The 25553-nt window shown below is 39.3% G+C and overlaps 1 protein-coding gene across 1 annotated transcript in view; it reads right to left on the bottom strand.

Moving 5' to 3' along the window:
• SLC26A8 (solute carrier family 26 (anion exchanger), member 8) overlaps positions 1–24805 on the bottom strand; it is an 81195-nt gene extending 56390 nt beyond the window's left edge. The window contains exons 1-4 of the mRNA XM_010848651.1: positions 24619–24805; positions 18757–18896; positions 6756–6872; positions 5024–5205 (exon numbers count right to left, since the gene is read on the bottom strand). Coding sequence (XP_010846953.1) covers positions 5024–5205; positions 6756–6872; positions 18757–18896; positions 24619–24800 — 621 coding nt within the window. The 5' untranslated portion in view covers positions 24801–24805. The remainder of the gene's footprint in view (positions 1–5023; positions 5206–6755; positions 6873–18756; positions 18897–24618) is intronic.
• Positions 24806–25553: the final 748 nt, after the last annotated feature.

Here is a 25553-nt window from a genome sequence, read left to right on the forward strand (position 1 = left end):
GGACTGCAAGGAGATCCAACCAGTCCATTCTGAAGGAGATCAGCCCTGGGATTTCTTTGCAAGGAATGATGCTAAAGCTGAAAGTCCAGTACTTTGGCCACCTCATGCAAAGAGTTGACTCATTGCAAAAGATTCTGATGCTGGGAGGGATTGGGGGCAGGAGGAGAAGGGGACGACAGAGGATGAGATGGCTGGATGGCATCACTGACTCAATGGACGTGAGTCTGAGTGAACTCCGGGAGTTGGTGATGGACAGGGAGGCCTGGTGTGCTGCGATTCATGGGGTGGCAAAGAGTCGGACACGACTGAGCAACTGAACTGAACTGATCTGTTTCTCCATTCCAGTTATATCCATTTTTGCTGCACATATTTTGGGGCTCTGTTGTTTGTTGCATACATATGTAGGTCTGCTACATCCTCTTGGAAGAGCAAGCCTTTTATTATTATGTGCTGTCCTTCTCCACCTCTGGTAGTTTTCTTGGCTCTGAAGTATACTTTATCTGTTATTAATACAGTCAATCCTGCTTTCCTTTAATATTTGCATGATATATCTTTCCCTTTTTTTAATTGTCAACCTAATTATTATTTTTGTTGTTTCTTGCAGACAGCATATTTCTAAATATTTAGTTAATTTCTTTAATGTAAATGTTGATATGTTAAGGGTTAAGTCTGCCATTTTTCTGTTTGCTCTATTTTCATCTTTTATTTTTTCTGATTTCACACATTACTTGAACTTTTTTAGAATTTCATTTTGATTTATCTGTAGCATTTTTGAGTGTATAGGTTTTGAAGTGGTTGTCCTAGGTATTACATTATATATACATAACTTATCACAGTCTACTGGTATAAACATTTTACCAGTTTGAACAAATTATAGAAAATTTACTTCCCAATATGTTTGTTTATAAAAGAATTGTTTTAAATATTTCTTCCATATGCATTTTGAACCACATCAGTGGTGTAATTTTTGCTTCAACCATTGAGCATAATTTAGAAAACTTAAGAAGACAAAGAAAACTACCATATCTATCCATGTTTTCCCTTTTCCATTGTTCTTTCTTCCTAGTCGATGTTCCAAGATGCCTTCTTTTATCATTTCCTTTCTGTTTAGAGAACTTCTTTTAGCCATTCTTTTAGGGTAGGTCTTGCTGGTGATAAATTCTCTTAGTTTTCTTCATATATCTCGATTTCTCCTTCATTCTTGAAGGCTATTTACAGAAATGCTGGGCTGGATGAAGCACAAGCTGGAATCAAGATTGCCAGGAAAAAATATCAATAACCTCAGATAGCAGATGACACCACTCTTATGGCAGAAAGCGAAGAGGAACTAAAGAACCTCTTGATGAAGGTGAAAGACAAGAGTGAAAAGCTGGCTTAAAACTCAAAATTCAAATAAAATAAGATCATGGCATCCAGTCCCATCACTTCATGGTAAATAGATGGGCAAACAATGGAAACAGTGACAGACTTTACTTTCTTGGGCTCTAAAATCACTGCAGATGGTGACTGCAGCCATGACACTTGCTCCTTGGAAGAAAAGCTATGACAAACCTAGATAACGATTAAAAAGCAGAGACATTACTTTGCCAACAAAGGTCCATCTAGTCAAAGCTATGGTTTTTCCAGTAGGCATGTATGGATGTGAGAGTTGGACCATATAGAAGACTTCAGTGTCGAAGAATTGATGCTTTTGAACTTTGGTGTTGGAGAAGACTCTTGAGAGTGCCTAGGACTGCAAGGAAATCAAACCAGTCCATCCTAAAGGAAATCAATCCTGAATATTCATTGGAAGGACTGATGCTGAAGCTGAAGCTCCAATACCTTGGCCACCTGATGCAAAGGGCCAACTCGTTAGAAAAGACCCTGATGCTGGGAAAGATTGAAGGCAGGAGAAGGGGATGACAGATGACAAGATGGTTGGATGGCATCACTGACTCAATGGATATGAGTTTGAGCAGCTCTGGGAGGTGGTGAAGGACAGGGAAGTCTGGTGTGCTGCAGTCAGACACAACTGAACAACAACAATGATTTTTGGATTAATAGTTCTTTCAGCAAATGAAAGAATATTGTGCAATTTCCTTCTGCTCTCCATGGTTTTGGATAAGAAATCTGCTGTCATTTAAATTATTTTCTCCCTGAAGGTAAAGTGTTTCTCTCACTGCTTTCAGGATTTTTTTTCATTGTTTTTAGTTTTCAAACATAGACTATGATTTGTCTTGGTGTAGATTCCTATGGATTTATCTTGTTTTGGATTTTCCAAGGTTCTTAAAACTGTAGAAGTATATCTTTTGTCAAATTTGGGGCATTTTCAGCTTTTAGTTCTTCAAGTAATTCAGTCCCATCTTTTTTCCCCTCCCTTTCTGGGATGCTTATAAGACACAAATGTTAGAGCTTCTGTTATAGTCCCACTTGTCCCTGAGATTCCGTTAAACTTTTTTCAGTCTATTTTCTGTTGTTCAGACTGAGTAATTCCTGTTGTTCTTTCTACAAGTTCATTGATTCTTTACTGTCTCCTCCATTTTGCTATCGAGTTGACTCTTTGAATTTTTAATTTTGGTTAGTGTATTTTTCAGCTCTAAAATTTCTATTTGGTTCTTCTTTACATCTTCTATTTATTTTTTGAGACTTTGTATTTTTTTTTACTTTGTTTCAAGCATATTCATAATTGGTTGCTGAAGCATTTTTAGGATGGCTGCTTTATAATTTATACCAGATAATTCTAACGCCTCTCATCTCAATGCTGGCATCTTTTTATTGCCTTTTTTCATTAAAGTTGAAATGTTCTTGGTTCTTGATATGACAAGTTATTTTCAGTTCAGCTATTGACATTGCATGTACTATGCTATAAGATTCTGGATCTTACTGAAATGTTCTGTTTTAGCCACCTTATTTTGATAAAGTGCTGAGAGGGGAAGGTGTTACCTTGTTACTGCCTGGTCAGGTAGAAGTCCAGGTTCTCCTTTTAAAATCCACTGACACCTGAGGCAGTAGGGACTCTTCATTTTTACTGGGAGGAGATGGAAGTTCTGGCTCCCCACTAGGCCTCCACTGATACCATCCTGACTGGGAGAGACAGAAATGCCTTTATTTCTCCCTGCATGGCCTCTGCTGACACTGCTACAGAGGGGCTTGTCGTCATTAATGCTGTGTTGTGGTGAAAGAACTGACTCTTCACTATGCTTTCTCTGATACACCCCAGCAAGGAGCAGGAAGAAAGGCTCATTACTACTCAGTGGAGATGAAAGTCTCGACTCCCTATTTGGCTTTCTCTGACAACACCCCGGGTAGCTACCTCATTACAGCTGGGTGAGGGTGGAAGTCTGGCTCCCCACTTGGCCACCACTCGCATGAGTAGGGATAACACCACAGAGTTGTTGTTCTTTTTTTTTCCCTTGGTGTTTGTCTGGAGTAGAGCAGTTATTGGGTAAATGTTTTCACAATTGCTAGTCTTTCCTAGTCCTGTGGCTATATAGAACAGACTTTTGTTGGGACTTTTTCTTTTGGTCTGCCGCATTGGCATTTTGGCTTTCTGGCTTCTTTAGCACCAAGTTTAAGATGTATGGGGCAAAAAGAAAACCCAAGGAACTCTCCACTGTGTTGTTTCTTGGGTCTGAACCAGTTTGTTGTCTTCTCTCCACCTTTCAGAGCCTTTTTATATTTGGTTTGTATATAACTTGCCAAAATTTTCAGTTGTTCTTAAGAAGAGGAATAGGGAAAAGTACATATATTCATTCTTCCTGTAAATGGAATATCTTCTTTGTTATATGAAAAAAGTGATGCTTAAACAAGGAAAAAGAACATGCCAAGGCTACTTATAATTAATAGATTGCTGACTTGCTGCCTGTTATTTTGTCTTCTGCTGCAAGACTGACTTTTTAAGACATGGGTATTATATCTTAAAAAAATCTTTTTGGTCTCTATTTAAGTACCAACTTCATTTCTCTGTACTCTGTAATTATAACTTATTAATGCTTACTATGTGACAGGCTCTAGGCTGAATGCTTTACATGCATTTTCTCACTTAATCCTTACAAGAACTCTGCAATACAAATATTATTATTCCCATTTTAAACATGAAGAAACTGAGGCCTGCAAATAAGTCATACAATTGGTTAAGAGTCAGGGCTGGGGTCAGCCCACCAGGGCAGCCTGCCTTTGGAGGCTTCCAATAAGTCTTTACCTAATAAAGGATGGCTTCAGAGAAATCAGAGAAAGTTAGCTAGAGTTTGGGTTAGCTGAGAAGACAGAGAAATAAAGCTGAAATATGTGACTTTAGTTCAGTCGGTGATGCTTTAGATGGTAGACTCTCAGAAGAAATCAAAGACACTGCCCAAAATAAGGTTGGATATTTTAATAAATCATTGATATCATCATCCATTAGCTGTGTCCTGTCATTGTAGAGAAAGGATTTTACATCTGACTCTAATGCCCACTAACCAAAAATACAGTGTGTGAGCCCACGAGTGCTATTCTTGTTGAAAGAATATAAAGGAATTTTTTTTTAAAGGAATTTTTTAAAATATGAAATCATGAGTAGACCTCTAGGCCACATTCCCTTCTCTTAGATTTTTTGTATATAGACCATTTTCAAAGTCCTTATTGAATTTGTTACAATATTTCTTCTGTTTCAGGTTTTGGTTTTTTGACCACGAGGCATGCAGGATCCTAGCTCCCTCACCAGGGATTGAACTCACCACCTCCCACATTGGAAGGTGAAGTCCTAACTGTTGGACTACCATGGAAGTCCTATTTGGACCCTTCTTTAGTCTTATAGTATTAGAGATTGAGGAGAATGTTGAGTATCTCATCCTAAACCAGGGGTGGTAGATTTCTGGGGAGGGAGAAGTTTTGTCACTGAGGAGTCGGTCTATCCATACGTCCCATAAGTTTTGGAAAAAAATGAAAATCACTTAAATTCCAGATATATCACAATGGGTAACAGAAGCAATTCAAGGAAAGGGTTCATGTGCAGCCCCTTTATTTATTTCTTTTTCCTTCAGGGATTCAGAGACTCAGGACCTACCTGAATAATCCCAGTCAGCAAAGTTACAGATGCCACAGAACTCAAGGATCTGTTATAGTTCTCATAGAAGGACGTGTTAGAAAAGTCAGCCTGGATGAAAGTTCCCAGTAATAAGTGGCCCCTGTTGAATGGCTGTGTCCTCAGGACATTGATTGCCAGAGCACTCACAAGGAAGAATGTACCTATGAAAGAAAACAGTTAGGCAGAGGGTGAGGTTTTAAGTCCAGGTGAACTGACAGATGTTGACAAAAGCAAAGCACTTTTCTTATCTGAAAGTGGCCACTGAGAAGTAAGAAAGAGCAGGAAAAAGCTCTCTGGTTTCACATACTGTAACCAACTCCGAAATTTTAGATCTTTTTGGCCTAGGTAACAACCTCTTTATATCAATGGGCACATGGAGTAGGAAGAAAGAAAAACTGACTGGAAATGTGTATCTGGCTCAGCTACTGTACCTGTTCTTAGAAATGGTGAAAAATGTGATGGTGGAAAAAGGATCAGAAAACAAAGCTAATCAATAAGAAGAAGAAGAAAAACAATACCTAAACACTTAAGAAGGATGTAATAGGTGCAAAATGACATGGAGCTAAACCTGTTTCAAACAAAATTTTATTTACTTCTCATATCAACATGAATGCAAGAGGCAAAGGCAAATTTTACCTTTGGATTACCTAACAGAAGCAAAACTCTAGTAGCCCTTGTTATCAGTATTTGGAAGTGACTGTAATGTGCTCTGAGAACTTGGAGTAATTGGAATAAAATAGCTGTTTTAGTGTTTAAAATCAACAGATACTAAATTTTAGTAAAGATGTGGAATAGTGTCCTTAAAAAGGCACAGGTGCACACCACAGAATGGGATGGCAACTGGACTGAATATACAAACACATCTGAATATACAAACACATCTGGAGAAAAAAGTGTGCCAGTCAGAATGGTCAGTGTTGGTTGCCTGGTCAGTTGTTCAGTGTGGAAGCTCAGAAAAAGGTACTTGACTCGTGGACATTGGTGATGCCCTTCTGAGACCGTCAGGGCATTGTGTGGTTTGATTTCTATACAGGTTCACCTGTATAGAAGTAATTGTGCTGATCATAGGACCTTCCGTTGGGTCTGATCTCTGAAACAGTCATTTCGAATTATAAATTAGTAGATGGACATTTGACTCAGGGAAGAAAAGTGCTTACCCTGCGGGTTTAAGTGTTTTGATTATTATGACAATATTTTCTCAATGTAAATTAATAATTTGATATGATTATTATAAATCAGGTTCATGGAGGATGGTTATTATGGGTTCAGCTGAAAAGTGGATCCATTCTAGGAGTTTTGGCAAAATCATTTCTAGATCTTTTCAGTCGAGGATAATCAGATCACAAAATGTGGAAATTTCAGTAAGGAAGACGCCTCTTGTCCTTTCATTCCTTTAATAACTTATGGGCCTGTTTGTCTGGTGGGGACATTAATAATAGCATGAAAGTCTTCAGTTTCTAAAATCTGAACACTAACTCTGTGAATAGAATATCCCTGTGACTGATTCATGTCGATGTATGGCAAAAACCACCACAATATTGTAAAGTAATTAGTCTCCAATTAAAATAAATAAATTATAAAAGAAGAATATCCATCTTCTGCCTCTTTTCTTTATATGTTAAACATAGATTTAACTTCAGTTCCTTAGCAATAAGTAAATAACCGAGATGGAGACTTCATATACCTCCTGTGATTCTAGCACTGAACTCACCAATGGACATTTGATGACATGATCCAAAAATTCCATAAATTACTGAAGCACAGAAAGCTGCATAAGAGACATTGAGAGGAGGAATCAGATGCCTTGCCAGCAAACCAAGCATCAGGACTGAAAAGCAAGATAATTTAAGTAAGCAAAGGTAGCCTGGCTTTTTAAAGTCACCTGAAATAAAAACTGTAAAGAATACTTAAAATAAAAGTGACCCATGTACACAGCTGAATATGGTAACAGTAAACTTTGGCATACAGTCCTTAATTAGTACTTTTTATGATCGGCTTTGATTTCTAGCTTCTCTTCCTATTTTATCACGTTTTTACACTTCAATTCTAAATCATAGGCTTAAACACCTTTCATGTGAATCATGGAAAGCAAACATCAAAGCAGTAGGACCTTTAATCTCAACAGCTCAGAAGCAGACCATTCTCATCCTCAGTCTAGTATAAGAAGGCCCTAGGAATCCTCCAGGGCTGGAGATAAAGCTAGACGGCAAAGCAAGAATTGTCACACTTAACTGACTTGACTCCAAGTTGGTATGTGTTGTCTTTCTTTCATATGCCAATCACTCCAGCATCTTCCTTCAGCTCCTTCTTCAGTATTTAATTTCTTTTCTAAGAAGCACCATGAGATTTTGGAAATTTTGAGGCAAGTGGACTGACCTACATGGTGTCATCCTTTGATGTCTCAAGTCCACAACTCCTGCCCTGAGCAACTCTCTTCAATTTACATCATACCAGTGTGCTCATCAGAAATCAATTATGAGTCTAGTGAGCCAAATTTATTGTCTTAAACAAGCAAGGCTTTGTTGACCCACTTCAACGATGGTCAACTCATGGCCAATCTTGTTTCATCAACGTCTTCATTCCTCTCCCATCCCATAATTATTTTGAGGCAAATCCAAAACATTAAGTCATTTCATCTGTAGATATTTTCAGTATATGTGTTTTAGAAAAAGGGCCTCTTTTAAGTACAATATCATCATCACACCTAAGAAACTAATAATGGTTCTTTACCATTATCAAACATCCAATATTCAAATTTCCCTGATTTCTCAAATATAGTTGTACTTGTAGACCACCTGTAAGATGATCTACAATGACTAATTGGTACTCATGTCCTTGAGTGAGTTTCACCCCTTAAGTGTGAAATAACTTACTTCTTTTTTTAAAATTTATTTATTTTAATGGAGGTTAATATACTTTACAATGTTGTAGTGGTTTTTGCCATACATTGACATGAATCAGCCATGGGTATACATGTGTTCCCCATCCCGAACCCTCCTCCCACCTCCCTCCCTATCTCATCCCTCAGGGTCATCCCAGTGCACCAGCCCTGAGCACCCTGTCTCATGCATCGAACCTGGACTGACGATCTATTTCACATATGAAAATATACATGACTCAATGCTATTCTCTCAAATCATCCCACCCTCGCCCTCTCCCACAGTGTCCAAAAGTCTGTTCTTTATATCTGTGTCTCTTTTGCTGTCTCGCATATAGGGTCATCATTATCATCTTTCTAAATTCCATATATATGTGTTAATATACTGTATTAGTGTTTTTCTTTCTGACTTTCTTTGCTCTGTATAATAGGCTCCGGTTTCATCCACCTCATCAGAACTGATTCAAAAGGATTCTTTTTAATACCTGAGTAATATTCCATTGTGTATATGTACCACAGCTTTCTTATCCATTCATCTGCCGATGGACATCTAGGTTGCTTCCATGTCCTGGCTATTTGAAACAGTGCTGCGATGAGCATTGGAATACACGTGTCTCTTTCAATTCTGGTTTCCTCGGTGTGTATGCCCAGCAGTGGAATTGCTGGGTCATATGGGAATAACTTACTTCTATTAAAAATAAATAGGCTACAACAAAAATGATAAGATGTCACTTTTGAGATTGGGTTGCAAGAAGACGGTGTTTTCTGTCTTCACTGCTCTCTGGCTCGCTCTCTCTCTTTCATTTAGGTCACCAGCTGCCAAAGTTGACCTCAAGGGTGTGCTACCTACGCAGTCACAGAGTATCTTGGGCTTAGAAGGCTCCGTGCTTGAATTAATGCTCTACTCTGATCATCTTGAAAAATACTGGATAATTTTTGGACTAGGGAATCTGCATTTGCATCTTGCACTGGGCCTCACACATCAGTTGTTCCTGCCAGCAGCCATATAGAGACTGATATAGTGGAAAACCCAAACCTGCCAGCAAACATGAGTAGCCTGGAAGCTGATCCAGCAGCCTCAGTAGAGCCTTGAGATGAATGACAGTTTGACTGCAACCTTATGAGAGACCTTGAGCCAGAGGTATGGCAGGTTTGGGGTGATCTTTTAAAAAAAGTTATTTGCTATTACATGTGCTTTCTTTTGTGGTTATTGTACATTTATTTTTTTAACAAACTTTGTGTTTACATCAAATGAAGTCCTCACATTAGTTGATACATCTCTTAAGTCTTTTGTAATTTATGGTTCCCCTTCCACATTTTTTCCCTAAGCAAGTCTCTATTGACTGCAAGTAACAGAAAACCAGTTCAAATCAGCTTGAGCAAAATAGGAAAAAAAATTTTTGCTGAACAGCACGGTTTGCTGGATCCTAGTTCTCTGACCTGAGCTGGACCGGAGGCTCATGGCATTGAAAGCACTGAGTCCTAACCACTGGACCACCAGGGAATTTCCACAATAGTAAATATATTAAAAGAGGACAAAGGTCAGTTGGACCTCATCAGAGGCTGGAAGCAGAACTAAATAGCCATCAGGATCCAGGCAGCTGTTTCCCCATTCTCTTTGTCTACAGGCTTATAGTCTCCTGTTTTGTTCCCAGTTTGGGGGCCTCGATGAACAAGACTTCTATGTATATTCTTGTACATGACTCTAGGTGCATAAGTGGGTAAATTCCCTCGATACACCCTGAAGCATAACTGCTGGGGCATTTAACAGAATATGCGAAACTGTTTTCCAAATGGTTGTACAATTTACATTCCCACCAAAACTATGAAAATTCTCATTATTTACATCTGTATTATCACACGATATCAGAATTTTTATTTCAGTGGGTATGAGCTAGTTAATTTCCACTTCCACTTCATTTATTACCAATAATGTTGGTCAATCTTATTGTGTAGTTTGTTATAGATTTGTAGGAATATATACACACACACACACACATACTTATATATATTATAGATTTAAGTCCTTTGTTGGGTATTCTATGGTTTGTTTTTCAATCTTCATTGTGTAATCTTTTTTTTTTTTAATTTTGGCTGCACTGGGTCTTTATTGCAGCCCCACAGCTTATAGGATCTTAGTTCCCCAACCAGGGATCAAACCCACGTCCCCTGCATTGGAAGGTGGATTCTTAACCACTGGACTATCAAGGAAGTCCCTATCATGTCTCTGAATAAACAGAAGTTCTTAAGTTTTATTTAACTTAAACTTGCAGTTATTTCCTTTTAGGCTAGTGCTTTTTGTGCCTTGTTTAAGAAACATTTTCTACCTCAGGTCCATAAAGATATCCTCGTCTATTATTCAAAAAAGTCTTTATAGTTTTGTCTTTCATATTTGGGTCTTTAATCTACCAGGAATAGATTTTTGTGTATGGGTGAGGTAGGGGTCTAAAAAAATTGTTTTCATATAAATATTTAATTTATATGAAGTATTCTGTTTCACGTCACTTTTCAAAAGCCTGTTTCTATAGTGACACATCTGATACAAACCATGCAATGCATACATGTGTGACTCTTCTGTTCCGCTGCCCTAATTGTCCATTTCTACAATACCACACTGTTTAATTACTTTTTTTAGTAATTAGTAATATTTTGTAATAAATTTAATAGTCCCCATTTTATTGTGAAATATATACATAGAAAGTACATTAAAATAGATGTTGAGTTTAATAAATATCTATAAAACAAACACTGATGTTACCACCTACTCAGATCTTTCATCCCAACCCCATCCCTCCCCACAGAAGTATTCGTTATTTTGACTTTCATGATAAGAACTTCTTTACTTTTCTTTATAGTTTTACCACTACTGTACAAACCTCTAAACAATATAGTTTAGTTGGTCCCACTATTGAAGTTTATATTAGTGGGATTATAATTCATGCAATTTTTATTTCTGCTTATTTTTCTCATTATTATATATATAAGCATCTTCCATGTTGTCATGAGTTGCTTGAGAGCACTCCTGTTCCTTCTGTGTATTCCAATATATGTATATATGAATGCTTATTTATTCATTCTGCTTTTGATGGACATCACCTTAAACATTGTTACTTTATATTCAGTCTTGATAGCTGGAGATGCGAGTCCTCCTATGTCACACTTTAAAAGAACTTGCCTGTTCTTAGAAAATGTTATCTTTCAATTAATTTAGGTCCTTATTAATATTTCTCAGTAAAGTTGTACATTAATAATTCTCTGTAGAGGTCTTGTACATCATTTCTTAGTTTCATTACAACTTATTTCATATTCACTATGCTTTGGTGAATGATATTAAAAATTTTTTTCCACATTTCATTTCTTGCAGGTATGGAAGAATATAATTGATTTTCATTTATACATCTTGTACCCAGCAACCTTGACAAAATCTTATTAATTATATCCATTTATCTGTAGATTCTTTTGAATTCTCTACATTAAAAAAATCATCTATGAATGATGAATTTTTTATTTCTTTGTAATTGCTATGTAATTTTTTACCCTTTATCTTGCTTGAATACACTGCCTCTATGTTGAAAAGCTCTGTTTACTCTTTTTAAGGCAATTTTTTAAAATTTAATTTTATTTGTGGCTGCACTGGGTCTTCATGCTGCCCATGGCTTTCTCTAGTTGGTGTGGGGGCTGCTCACTGTGGTGGCTTCTCCAGTTGTGGAGGATGGGCTCTAGGTGCCTGGGCTTCAGTAGTTGTGGCACACAGGCTTAGCTGCCCCATGGCACGCGGGATCTTCCAGGACCAGGGACTGAACCCCTTGTCCCCTGCTTTGCAGGCAGATGCTCAACCACTGGACCACAGGGAAGCCCACCCTATTTACTCTTTACAACCAACACGTGATATGAAGACTGGGTCTTTTGAAATGTAGGGTTTCAAATAACTCACCAATACAGGGAAGGTAAGAGAATTTCTTGGCAACAGCCGGAGAACTAAATTGTCTTAAGTCTTAGTTAAGGTTAGGCTGTGGAGAAATAGAGGGAAACCAAGTCTCTAAACTTTCCAAAACCTTAAAAATTTTTTAAATTTTGAACTAAGTTTAGACTTACAGAAAAGCTACAAAGATAATAGCGCATTTCCATACAATGGGAAAGAAGTACGTCAAGACTATATATTGTTATCATGTGGAATGCTGGGCTAGATGACTCACAAGCTGAAATCAAGATTGCTGGGAAAAATAACAACCTCAGATATGCAAGTGACATCACTTTAATGGCAGAAAGCAAAGAGCAATTAAAGAGCCTCTTGATGAAGGTAAAAGACTAGAGTGAAAAAGCTGGCTTAGTACTCAACATCCATAAAATGAAGATCATGGCATTTGGTCCCATCACTTCATGGCAAATAGATGGGGAGAAAGTGGAAACAGTGACAGATTTTATTTTCTTGGGTTCCAAAATCACTGCGGATGGTGACTGCAGCCATGAAATTAAAAAACGCTTGCTCCTTGGAAGAAAAGCTACGACAAACCTAGAGAGTGTATTAAAACGCAGAGACATCATTTTGCTGACAAAGGTCCGTCTAGCAAAGCTATGATTTTTCCAGTAGTCATGTATGGATGTGAGAGTTGGACCATAAAGAAAGCTCAGCGCTGAAGAACTGATGCTTTGGGACTGTGGTGTTAGAGAAGACTCTTGAGAGTCCCTTGGTCAGCGAGGAGCTCAAACCAGTCAATTCTAAAGGAAATCAATCCTGAATATTCATTGGAAAGACTGATGCTGAAGCTGAAACTCCAATACTTTGGCCACCTAATGCGAAGAGCCAACTCATTGGAAAAGACCCTGATGCTGGGAAAGATTGAGGGCAAGAGAAGAAGGGGGCAACAAAGGATAAGATGGTTGGATGGCATCATCGACTCAGTGGACATGAGTTTGAGGGAATTCTGGGAGATGGTGAAGGACTGGTGTGCTGCAGTCCATGGGGTTGCAAAGACTCAGACATGACTGAGCAACTGAACAACAGCAATATATGCCTTACCTAGATCCCTCTAATGTGAATACTGTACATAATCATAGTATAATTGGTATCAGGAAATTAACATTAGAAAATAACTATTAATAAATACTTTACTTCAACTTCAACAGCTTTCCCCCTAATTTCCTTTTTCTGTTTCATAATTCCATCCAGAGTTCCCTATTTCATTTAGCTGTTATTTTTCCTTAATGCTAATATCTGTTATAGTTCCTCAGCTGTTACTTGTCTTTCTTGATTTTGTCACTTTGGAAGAGTATTGAGCTATTTTGCTAAATGCCCCTCAGTTTGGGGTTGGGCTTCCCTGGTAGCTAGGCTGGTAAAGAATCTGCCTGAAATGTTGGAGACCTGGGTTTGATCCCTGGGTTGGGAAGATCTCCTGGAGGAGGCCATGGCAACCGTCTCAGTATTCTTCCCTGGAGAATCCCTATGAACAGAGGAGCCTGGCGGGCTACAGTCCATGGGGTCCTAAAGAGTCGGACACGACTGAGAGACTAAGCACAGCACAGCATAGGCTCCTCATGACCATACCAAGGTTAAATGCTTTGGATGCGAACACTACAGAATGATATTACGTCCTTCTTAGTGCATTATACCACAGAATTCATGATCTCCAAATGTCTTACTATTGGTGATGACAGTATTGATTACTTGGTAAAGGTGGTTGCTCCCAGGTTCTCTATTGTAATGTAGTGGAGGAGTTAAATATCTTGAGGAAGATATTTGGAACTATACAAGTCCTGGCTTCCCTGGTGGCTCAGATGGTAAAGAAGCTGCCTGCAATGCGGGAGACCTGCATTTGATCCCTGGGTCGGGAAGATCCCCTGGAGAAGAAATGGCAACCACTCCGGTATTCTGCCTGAAGAATCCCATGGACAGAGGAGCCTGGAGGGCTACAGTCCATGGCGTCGCACAGAGTCAGATACAACCGAGCAACTAACCCTTTCACTTTTCAAGTCCTGTTACATAGTTTGCCAACTTTTACCCACTGACTTTAACCTCTCTTAATGGATTTTATCTCCAACAAGTATCACTGTAGTCTTTTACTCATGGTGATTTTCTATTTTCTTTTACATTTATAAATTGGGTTCTACTGTAAGGAAGAGCTAGCATGTTTCAAATAAGGTTTTCACTGTGCAGTATTTTTAAAGATTTTTTTAAAAATCTTGACTGAATTTGTTCCAGTATTGCTTCTGCTTGATGTTTAGATTTTTTGGCGGTGAGGCATGGGGATCTTAGCTCCCCAACCAGGGACTGAACTCACACTGTCTGCATTGGAAGGCGAAGTCTTAACCACTGGATGGCCAGGGAAGTCCCACTGTGCAGTACTTTTGTTTCACTTGAAGAAAATTATTGTTTGGTCCTACTTGTTTAAAGGCAAGTAAAACTTTCGAACTGTTTACACTACAAATTATTTCATTATTCATACTACTTAAAATAACACACAGTCCCTTAGTCAGCAAGAGTTGCTTGGATTTACTCATTCAGGATACTTCCCTGGTGGCTCAGACAGCAAAGCGTCTGCCTACAATGCTGGAGACGCAGGTTCAATTCCTGGGTCGGGAAGATCTCCTGGAGAAAGAAATGGTAACCCACTCCAGTATTCTTGCCTGGAAAATCCCATGGACCAAGAAGCCTGGTAGGCTACAGGCCATGGGGTTGCAAAGAGTCGGACACGACTTCACTTTCACTTTCACAGTTATGTAATCATTATTCAACAAATACCTTGAGTACCAATTATGTGCCAAATACTGTGCTAGATGTTAGGTATAGTTATACACCCTAATGTTACTCTTATTTTGGTATGAAATTATACTGATGACTTGGAAATTTAGCAGAGAAATGTCCTCAAACCTTGACCAAAGTGAAGGATCTTTGATAAGTGGGGTTCAGTAGTGGACTCACAGGTCAAGGTACAAGAGCTCAGGTCTCTCATTCCAGAACCACAGGAATGCTCTAAAGACGTTCTGATACTTTTCTGGAAGTGAATATACTTTTACAAATGGACCATTTTGGTTTGTATCTGCCATATGGAAATTTAAAAAAAAAATACCTAGTTACTTAGTTGGCTGCACCGAGTCTTAGTTTCGACACCTGGGATCTTTAGCTGTGACATGTAGAATCTAGTGTTCTGACCAGATATCAAACCTGGGCTCCCTAAATTGGTGGTCTTAGCCACTGGACTACGTGAAGTCCTTGCCACATGGAAATTAATGTAATCCATAGTCTCCAAAATTTACAAATAGCTTGTGATGCTTAACAGCATCAAAACAAACAACCCACTTAAAAAATGGGCAGAAGACGTAAATAGACAGTTCTCCAAAGAACTACTGAAGTTCATGCACCCTAGAGCTCATACTCCACAACAAGGGAAGCTTGAGCACTGCAAGTAGAGAGCAGTCCCCACTCACCACAACTAGAGGACGCCCATGCACATCGAGGAAGACCCAGTGCAGTCCCAAATAGATAAGTACACAAGTAATGCTTAACAAATGATTATATCAATAGAAATCTTCCTTAGAGGAATGTACTATAACATCCACTATACATAAAAAAAGAAATAGATCCACAAAAATACGGCTATCTGATCTCTGACAAAAGTGCAAAAACACTTCAGTTGACAGTAGTCTTTAAAGATGCAACAAAAATAAAGCCTTGATCTAAACTTCACATCTTATATCATGATTAACTCAAAACAGACCGGTTCTAAAAGTAAACTGTAAAATGTAAGACTTTGAGAAGAAAACATAGAAGAAAATCTTTGTGACCTAATGTGATTAAGTGAAGAGTTTTTGTATATGACAGGAAAAACTCAATTCATAAACAGAAAAAAAAAATGAACGTCATCAAAATTAAAAGCCTTTGCTCTGTCAAATATATTGTCAAGAGAATGAAAAGATAAGCTACAGACTGAGAGAAAATATTTGAAAATCATATATCTAACAAAGGACTTATTCTCAGAATATAAAAAGAATTCTGAAAAACTAACAATAAGAAAAAAAAATCCAATTAAAAGATGAGCAAAAAACTTGAACAGGCACCTTGCCAAAGAGGATCTGAAGACACCAAATAAGAACATGAAAAGATGTTCAAGTTCATTAGCTATTGCTGCTGCTGCTGCTAAGTCGCTTCAGTCGTGTCTGACTCTGTGTGACCCCATAGACAGCAGCCCGCCAGGCTCCCCCGTCCCTGGGATTCTCCAGGCAAGAACACTGGAGTGGGTTGCCGCCTCCCTCTCCAATGCATGAAAGTGAAAAGCGAAAAGCGAAAGTGAAGCCACTCAGTTGTGTCCGACTCGCAGCGACCCCAGGGACTGCAGCCTACCAGGCTCCTCTGTCCATGGGATTTTCCAGGCAAGAGTACTGCCACTAGAGAAACGCAAATTACAAACAAAATGAAGGACTCCCCTGGTGGTATAGTGGGTAAGTATCTACGTGCCATTGCAGGGGACACGGGTTTGATTCCTGGTCTGGGAAGAGTCTCCATGCTGTGGGCAACTAAGCCCATGCGCCACAACTTCTGAAGCCCACGCATCTTAGAGTCCATGCTTTGCAACAAGAGAAGTCACTGCTATGAGGAGCCCACCCACCGCAACTAGAGAGCAGTCCCCCTCACTGTAACTAGAGAAAGTCCATGCACAGCAACAAAGACCCAGCACAGCCAAAAATAATTAATTTAAAAATCTTTACTCTTTTAAAAAACAAAAATTGGCTGCATCAGGCCTTAGTTGTGGTATGCAGGCTCAGTAGTTAGAGCGTGTGGGCTTAGTCACTCCATGGCATGTGGGATCCCAGTTCCCTGATCAGGGATCGAACCCAAAATGCCTGCATTGCAAGGTAGATTCTTAACCACTGAACCACCAGGGAAGTCCCTAAAAAACCTTTAAATAAAAAAAGGTGCAAGGGATCTCTATTTATTTTTTACAAATTAATGTGAACCTATAGTTACCTCAAAATAGAAAGTTTAATTTAAAGATATTTAATTTAAATATCAAGTGCTAACAAGGGTGTGGAGGAACTAGAATTCTCATATATTGCTGGTGGGAATATAAAATGGTAGGTTCAGCCATTCTGCATAAACAGTTTGGCAGTTTCTTGTAAAGTTAAACATATACTTCCCGTATAACCAATAATATCACTCCTGGGGTATTTACCTTGGAGAAATGACAATTATGTTCACACAAAAACCTGTACGTGAGTGTTCACAGCAACTCTGCGATGGACCCAAACTGGAAACAAAATGTCCATCAATAAATGAATGGATAAGCAAACTGTGATATAGTCATATAATGGAATATTGTTCTTCAGTAAAAAGGAATAAACTATTGACGCACACAGCAGTTTGCATTGATTTCATAATGCTGAATTATGGATGTCATCCTTCAGAAGTTATATATTATATGAGTCCATATATACAACATTCTGAAAAAGACAGAGCTATGGTGATGGAGAAGAGATCAGTGGTTGCCAGGGGTCAGAGGTCAGCAGACAACATGACTAAGAAGTGACGGCACAAGAGAGTTTGGGGGCTGATGGAACTGCTATATAGCCTGGTGGTGGCAGTGGTTATACAAATTTATACCTGTGTTTTAATTCACAGAACTGTAAGAAATAAGTAAATTTTACTGTAAGATAATTATTTTAAAGGGATCCCTTTTCCCTACTAACAGCCCTTTTGCCAGAGTTGGATTTTAGCTGCCATTGGCCCCTTTCACTTCATTTGTGCTTTACACAACCTGTATGATCACAAATTTCAGTCTTGCTTGGTTTGCCCCCACAAGAATAGAGAAATGGAAGTGTTTAAAGACTATGGAGGGAATTGTGAACTGAATAAAGGAGGGGCTTCCCTGGTGGGTCAGCAGTAAAGAATCCGCCTGCAATATAGGAGCCACAGGAGAAGTGGGTTCGATCCCTGGATTGGGAAGATGCCCTATAGGAAGGCAAGGCAACCCACTCCAGTATTCTTGTCTAGAGAATCCCACGGACAGAGGAGCCTGATGGGCTACAGTCCATAGCGTTCCAAAGAGTCGGACATGACAGAAGCAACTTAGCATTCACTGAGTAAAGCGTTAACACAAAATCCTCTTGCTGATAAAGCTGATCTTGGGTTAGCTTTCTAGCTGTTTCTTTGGAAACCTGACAATGGTGGAATGTCAACTGTGTCACCAAGCAATACGAGTTATGGTAAAAAGAACCCGATTAGTATATTCTAGCTGGACCAAGGGTGAGTGAAAGATTAGTGTCTGGTGGGAAGCCCGAACTCTGATCTTCTCAGAGCACAATGACACTTGCCACTGTACGTGTCACTATGGGACCCCCGGAGGCATCAGCTATGGGAACTACAAGAGGTGTTGGTTCCTACTTGGGAAACAGGACTTCTAAAGCCCAGATAGCTCCCCTACCTATCTAAGTGATCTTGTCTTATATCTGAACTGCCACTTGTAAGACCAAAGAGTGGGCCCCTGGACTGCTGTGTGTGACTTGCTAAAGAGAAGTTAGCATGCTGGGCTTCTTATTCTTCACCTTTCTAAGTAAAATCAATGCCAAGTGAGGTCTACTGGAGTCCTGTGAGTATGAAATGACTAGTTAAGGAAAAAATGACTGTGAGCAGGCATTATAAGAATTCAGGGTTCTAAACTAAACTGAGACTTTTGGAACCACCCTCGAAGAGTTAGAAATTTGGCAGGTAAGGAAACAAATGGTAATGATGTGAATGGAAATCACTTTTTTTTTTTTTTCTATATATCTAGCACAAGTAACTTGTTTACTCTGGATAAGCGATATATTGTCTGTGGGTGAAAAGCCTTTGTATCTTTCTTACCTTGGGGAATTTGCACAAGGCCAACACTTATACCAGCAAGTAAGTCTCCAAGAAGCCAATCTTTGAATCGATAGAAACACATCCACTCTAGGAAGGGAAACACTGTAAGCAGGCATCTTCGGAACTTGTGCCATGAGCATCTGCGAGAAAGAACAGACTTAAGTTCTCCGAAGAAAAAGTCCACAGGACCAAGAAAAGCCACACCCAATACTTTCTTCTTCCCACACAACAGAGTTTTTTGTTAATACTACTGACATGTGGACATATTGGACTGGCTAAGTCTTTGTTGTGAGGCTGTCCTGTGCACTGTAGGATGTCTAGCAGCATCTCTGGTCTGTATCCATTAGATGCCACCAGCATCCCCTCCCCTAGTCTTAATAACCAAAAATGTCTCCAGGCACTGCCAAATATTCCCTGGGGGATGGTATCACCTCCAGTTGAGGATCAGTGCCATACATGATAAGAACTAAGCCTTATAAGGGCTTCCCTGGTGGCACAGTGGTAAAGAATCTGCCTGCCAATGCAGGAAACATGGGTTCGATTTCTGGGTCAGAAAGATCGATGGGTCAGGAAGATCCCCTAGAGAAGGAAATGGCAACCCACTCCAGTATCCGTCCCTGGGAAATCCCATAGACAGAGGAACCTGGTGGGCAATAGTCCACTGGGTCACAAAAGAGTCAGACATGATTTAGCGACTCAGTTCAGTTCAGTTCAGTCGCTCAGTCGTGTCCAACTCTTTACGACCCCATGAATCGCAGCACGCCAGCAAAAGCATTGTAAGTCCGGTATACAAATCAGGTGTGCAGTTTTATAGAACGTTTGAAGAAAATTCAAGCTACCAAAATTTACCAGTAGAAAACTTGACTTTTATGGCTCTCTCTTGGTAAGGACAGTTTTCTGAGATGTGATATTGGTGGGTGGCAGGCAATTAACACATTCATATCATTCCTGTATACTAAAATTTTTACCAAGCATTAACTCTATATGGCTTTGACCTGTAATAAAGAATCGGCCAGTAATGCAGGTGCAAGAGACTTAGGTTTGGTCCATGGGTTGGAAAGATCCCCCAGAGAAGGCAACCCACTCCAGTATTCTTACGTGGAGAATTCCATGGACAGAGGAGCCTGTCAGGCTACAGTCCACGAGGTCGCAAAGAGTCAGACAGGACTGAGCGATTATCACTTTCACTTTCATGTAGAAATTTATGGAAAATATACAATATGGAGTCTTGTGCTTATGGCATTAGCCATGTAAAGAAAAGGCAATACAACAAGGCCTTATTATCTTTTAGCTCAGTGGATAACAACTAGAGGGCATTTTGTTTCCCAAGGGACACCTGGTAATGTCTGGAGACATTTTTGATTATCACAACTGGCATCTAGTGGATAGAGGCCAGGGATCAAACATCTCACAGTGTACAGGACAGCCCTCCATAAGAAGTTATTTTATGGTCCAAAATGTCAACGATCCCGAGATTAAGAAAACCTACTTTAACCTTTAGATCATCTAAAACAGCAGAATCACTGTAAATCAATCAGTTAATCAGTCAATCCATCAGTAAAACTAATACAGTTTTAAATTGCTTTTTGCTATTTATATCTCAGGATGGGCTGAAAACAAGGAGTATGGAGATTTTTCATGTATGAACTATAGCTGAATAACTGGGATTTGACCATAGCAACAAATGTAACTTTAGTGTATGCAAGGCTAAAATGTGTGCTCAGAAAAGAAGAAATTTCAACATGCTTGTCTCTCACAACGATGAGCATTACTGTCCCATAAGGAAGTTAAGGTCAAATAAGTGTAAATATCTTTGCCAAGAAATAATATGTTTGGTCAGAACTGGGGCTAGAAACCAGATCTCCTGATTTTTAATCAGTGTTCTATCCACTCTATTACCACTACAGTTCCTATTGACAGTGGTCAAATGCAAGACCATAGGTTTTCAGAGAATGTGCATTAGTAGGTGCTCAGTCACGTCCAACTCTTTGTGACCCCATGGACTGTAGCCCACCAGGCTGCTTTGTCTATGGGGTTCTCCAGGCAAGAATACTGGAGTGGGTTGCCATTTCCTACTACAGGGGATCTTCCTGACCCAGGGATCAAACCTGTGTCTCTTGCACCTCCTGCACTGGCAGGCAGATTCTTTACCACTGCGCCACCTGGAAACAGCCCCTGGAAAGAATCCCGTGTTGTGATTCTTATGAGAACCCCTGGGTGTTAGGCAGGTGTAGAGAGTGTGCTTTCCAACTATGGCCCTCTCTGTGGGTGGCGGGGGGAGCAGACCACGGCATTGGGACAATTTGTTTCGTATCTTGTCCAGGGTTCCTTCCTTTCCATGTGCCATTTGACTGAAGACCCGCCACTCTAGGGAGAGTCATCAGAACTGTTTAGCATGCCAGAAAAATAAAATGGACTTGGAATAATGAGGACCTAAGATGGATGGGAATCAAGGAAAGAGCTGGAGGAATAGAAATTGAAGTTGGTGGAGGAACAGTATAAGCACTTCAGCATGAATCTAGGTCTTAGTTAAGGCATCTTAAAAGTGAGGGATGGTGAGAGTTGATGTGAAAGCACAAGGGAGCACTCTAAGAGAAAGAGTATTTCAGTTGCTAACCAAAAGGGAAAAAATGAAGGGAGAGGTGAAGTTTCTTGAAGAAAGGAAGAGATGAAGTTAAAGATTATAATTTTTTTTCTTTTTTTTTTTACTATTTGCTAGCTGCTTTACAAATACTCTCTAATCCTCACAATCACCTTGTAAGGTAGGTGCTATTATCATCCCCATTTTATAGATGAGAATACTGAGGCTCAGTTGGGTTGGATAGCTTGCTTAAGGTCACACAGTTGGGAAGCAGCAGGACTGGGACTCAAAACCAGGCAATCTGGCTTCAGACCCTTGCTCTTAGCCACAGCGCTGGGCTACCTTTCAGGTTAAAATTCAGAAATAGACATAACCGTGTGCGTTAGAAGTAAGGAATAAGAACTGTTATAAAAGCCCATGGGAGGCAGTGCAGGTCAGATTTAAATGTCTAAGGATAGGCAGCTGGAGGAGAATAAGGCTGAAACTTCTTTGGTAGGGCCTGTTTATGATGAGGTATAAATTAGGAAAAGACTATGCTTTCACAGAGCAAAGCCAATGCGGCTCCCAAGTGCTCTCTTTGTCATATAACCTCTGACCCATCCTGGAGCAGAAAAAATGAGCGTTGTGATACAGGACAGGAAGGGACATCCAAGACCACAACTTGCAAAAGGCAGGATATGGGCAAAGGAGGAGGCTCAGAGGGAGGAAGGTCTGCAACAGGGCTGCGTGGAGGCCTTCCTCTCTTGTCACCTGACACATGCCAACTGTGGGTGATGAAACCAAGGGATGACAGGGGCTAACAAATGTGCAGTGTGAGTGAGGACAGTCTGAGTAGTTAGGTTTAATATAATGATGCAGGTCACAAGGGGTTTTTATCCTGATGTCTGTAGTGACCAAGGGGTCTCTAGAGGAAATTTGGGGGGTAAGTGACTTTAGGAAAAATGGTTTCTTTATTTTCACTAACCTCCTAACTGAAATGCAGTATTTCCTTCAGTTATGAACGTTGACAACAAACCACAGTTGTTATCAGCAGAGTTTTGACTTTGTCACCAACAGAGTCACAAATATTTTCACATTACAGTAAAACTGCTGCAGATATCTTAAGATATAATTTATACTCATCATTACTTAGAAATTACAGTTATTAGACCCACAATTATTAAATATCATGATTTTTGTATTTTTTTATATGTTGATAACTATAGTTCAATATAACTGGTTTCCTTCATAATGCTATGTATTTTATGCATTTTTAAATATTTTGGCCAAGAGCACTTAATGGGGAAAGAATGGACTCATCAACATATAGTGCTGGGAAAATGAGATAGCCATTTGGGGAAAGATGAAGTCAGACTCTTACTTTATATCGCTTACAAAGTTTACTCGGAATGCATCAAAGATCTAAATTTAAGAACTAAAACTATAAAACTCTTAGAAGAAAACATAGGGGAAAATCTTCATTATCTTGGATTTCACAATAGTTTCTTAAATAAGACACTGAAGTCACAAGCAAGAAAAGAAAAAAAATAGATTAAATCTAATTTCATTAAAATTAAAACTGTTGTACACCAAAAGACACTATCAACAGGCAACCCACAGAATGGGAGGAAATATTTGCAAATCACATATCTGATAAGGGTTTAGTATCCAGAATAAATAAAGAAGTCCTACAATTCAACAACAAAAAGGAAAAAAAATCTAGTTTCTAAAAGGGTAAAGGAATAGACATTTCTCCCAAAAAGATATATAAGAGACCAATAAGCACATGAAAAGAGGCTCATCATATTTAGTTATTAGGGAAATGCAAAAAAAAAAAACAAAAAACACCCTACAATGTGATACCATTTTACATCTACTAGTATGGCTATAACAATAATTTTTTAAAAAGGAAAATAACAATTATTGGAGAGGATTTGAAGAAATTGGAATACTTGCTAATGCTAATGTGGTGCAGCAACTGTGAAAAAAATTTTCTCAAAAAATTAAACGTAAAATTACCATTTGATCCAACAATTCCCCTCTCAGGTGTATACCTAGAAAAATTACAAGCAGGGAATCAAACAGATACTCCTATGCCTAATACTCATGGTGGGATTATTCACGACAGCCCAAAAGTGGAAACAATCCAAGTGTCCATTAACAGGTGAATGGGTAAACAAAACAAGGTCTATACTTACAATGGAATATCATCAGCCATAAAACGAAGTACTGATCCATGCTACAATATCATGCTAAGTGAAATAAACCACACGTGGAAGACAAATATTGTATGACTCCACTTAAATGAAATATCTATAATAGGCAATTCAGAGAGACAGAAAGTAGAAGAGAGGTTAGCAGAGACTGGAGGTGGGGGCATGGGGAGTTATTGCCTAACAGGTACAAAATGTCTGTTTGCAGTGATGAAAAAGTTTTGGAAATAGCGGTAATGGTTGCACAACATCATGAATGTCATTAATACTGCTGATTTGTACACTTTAAAATGGTTAAAATGACCAACTTTATGTTGTATATATTTTACCACAATAAAAAATGTTAAAAAAAATTATTCTGAAAAGAGGTGCATTAGGTCTGATAGATAGCTAAAAGGTTCAAACACAAAAACAGGTTAGAAGCCCCTGAACTATAGAACTTACATAGTTGTTCTTGCATCATTCATTAGTCCACCATGGTTGCTTTTTGTTGTTATTGTTAGGAGACTGGCAACGGTGGTTAATCAAACAATGTATTTTTAATATCATCCCTGGATGCTGTGGTGGACAACTAAGGTCTTTATGCCAAGTTTACAATCAAGAAGGTGATACAAGAGACTTCCCTGGTGGTCCAGTGGTTAAGAATCTGCCTGCCGATGCTGGGACACAGGATTGATCCCTGGTGGGGACAGATTCCACATGCCTCGGAGCAGCTAAATCCATGCACCACAACTACTGAGCCCAAGGACCGTAGAGCCTGTGCTCCACACCAAGAGAAGCCACCGCAGTGAGAAGCCCTCGGGCCGCAACTAGAGAGCAGTCCCCACTGGCCGCAACTAGAGGAAGCCCTTGTGCACCGACAAATATCCGGCACGGCCATAAACAAGATATTAAATAAAAATTTCAAAAGAAGGCGATAGAGGACAAACCACACAAAAAAATAAACCCACAAAAAACAACTGAAGAGAAATTATGCTAGGGGTTCTGATGACAGGAATTCAGGAGAGGAAAACAGAAGCAGGCACCAAAGGCAGCAAGTCGTTTTGGGGCTGCCAGCGTGGCCGCGGCTGAATGACCGCACACACCCACCTGCACTGCACATGGTGACTGACGGTGCTGATGTCGATGTCCACGTTCCCAGAGGAGGCGGTCTTCTTTCTGTGTTCCTGTTGAAAGTTTTCCTCATTGTACACATCTCGCTTCACATCATATGTGAAAGAACTTTGCCTGTACCTAGAGGCAAAACTCTGGAAGCTCCTGTCTGGCTGCATTGTTCCTGGAAGAGTGGAAAGAAATTGAACAAATGACATTTAAAAAAAAAAAATCTAGATCCTTGACATGTTTTTATGGAGATAAAATTTCCATATAATGGTAGCATATCTACAAAACGTGGGAAAGAATCCACAGGCAATGCAGGAGACACAGGAGACGCAAGTTCCATCCCTGTCTTGGGAAAATGCCCTGGAGGAGGCATCTGAACCCCCTCCAGTATTCTTGCCTGGAAAATCTCATGGACAGAGAAGCCTGGTGGGCTATAGTCCATGGGGTCACAAAGAGTCGGACCCGACTGAGTGACTAAGTGTACCTACATAATGCATCACAATTTTAGAAAACTTTCTCATTTAGTGTATAATTTTATACCTAAAACAACCCTATAAAAAAAAGCAGGTGTACAATGTATGGCGAAAACCACTACAATATTGTAAAGTAATTAGCCTCCAATTAAAATAAATAAATTAAAAAAAAAAAAACCAGGTGTATATTCTCATTTTCCAAATGGAGAAACCAAAGCTTGAACGTATAAACAGCTTTGGCTGTTGAATATTTAGTCAGGACTAGAACCCAAATGTCTGGCTAGAAAGCCTAGTTTTCTTCATATGTTGTTCTGCTGCAGGGAAAAGATTAAGAGGCAAAAGTATAACCACTAATTTTCATTGAAAATGCTAAAGGTTAAGGGATCAACATGGGGTTTTCTAACTCCCTTCTTATCTAAATAGCATCCATCATTATCCCTTTATCTTTTC

This window comes from Bison bison, unplaced genomic scaffold (assembly GCF_000754665.1).
Source record: "Bison bison bison isolate TAMUID 2011002044 unplaced genomic scaffold, Bison_UMD1.0 scf7180017864270, whole genome shotgun sequence".
NCBI lineage: Eukaryota > Metazoa > Chordata > Mammalia > Artiodactyla > Bovidae > Bison > Bison bison.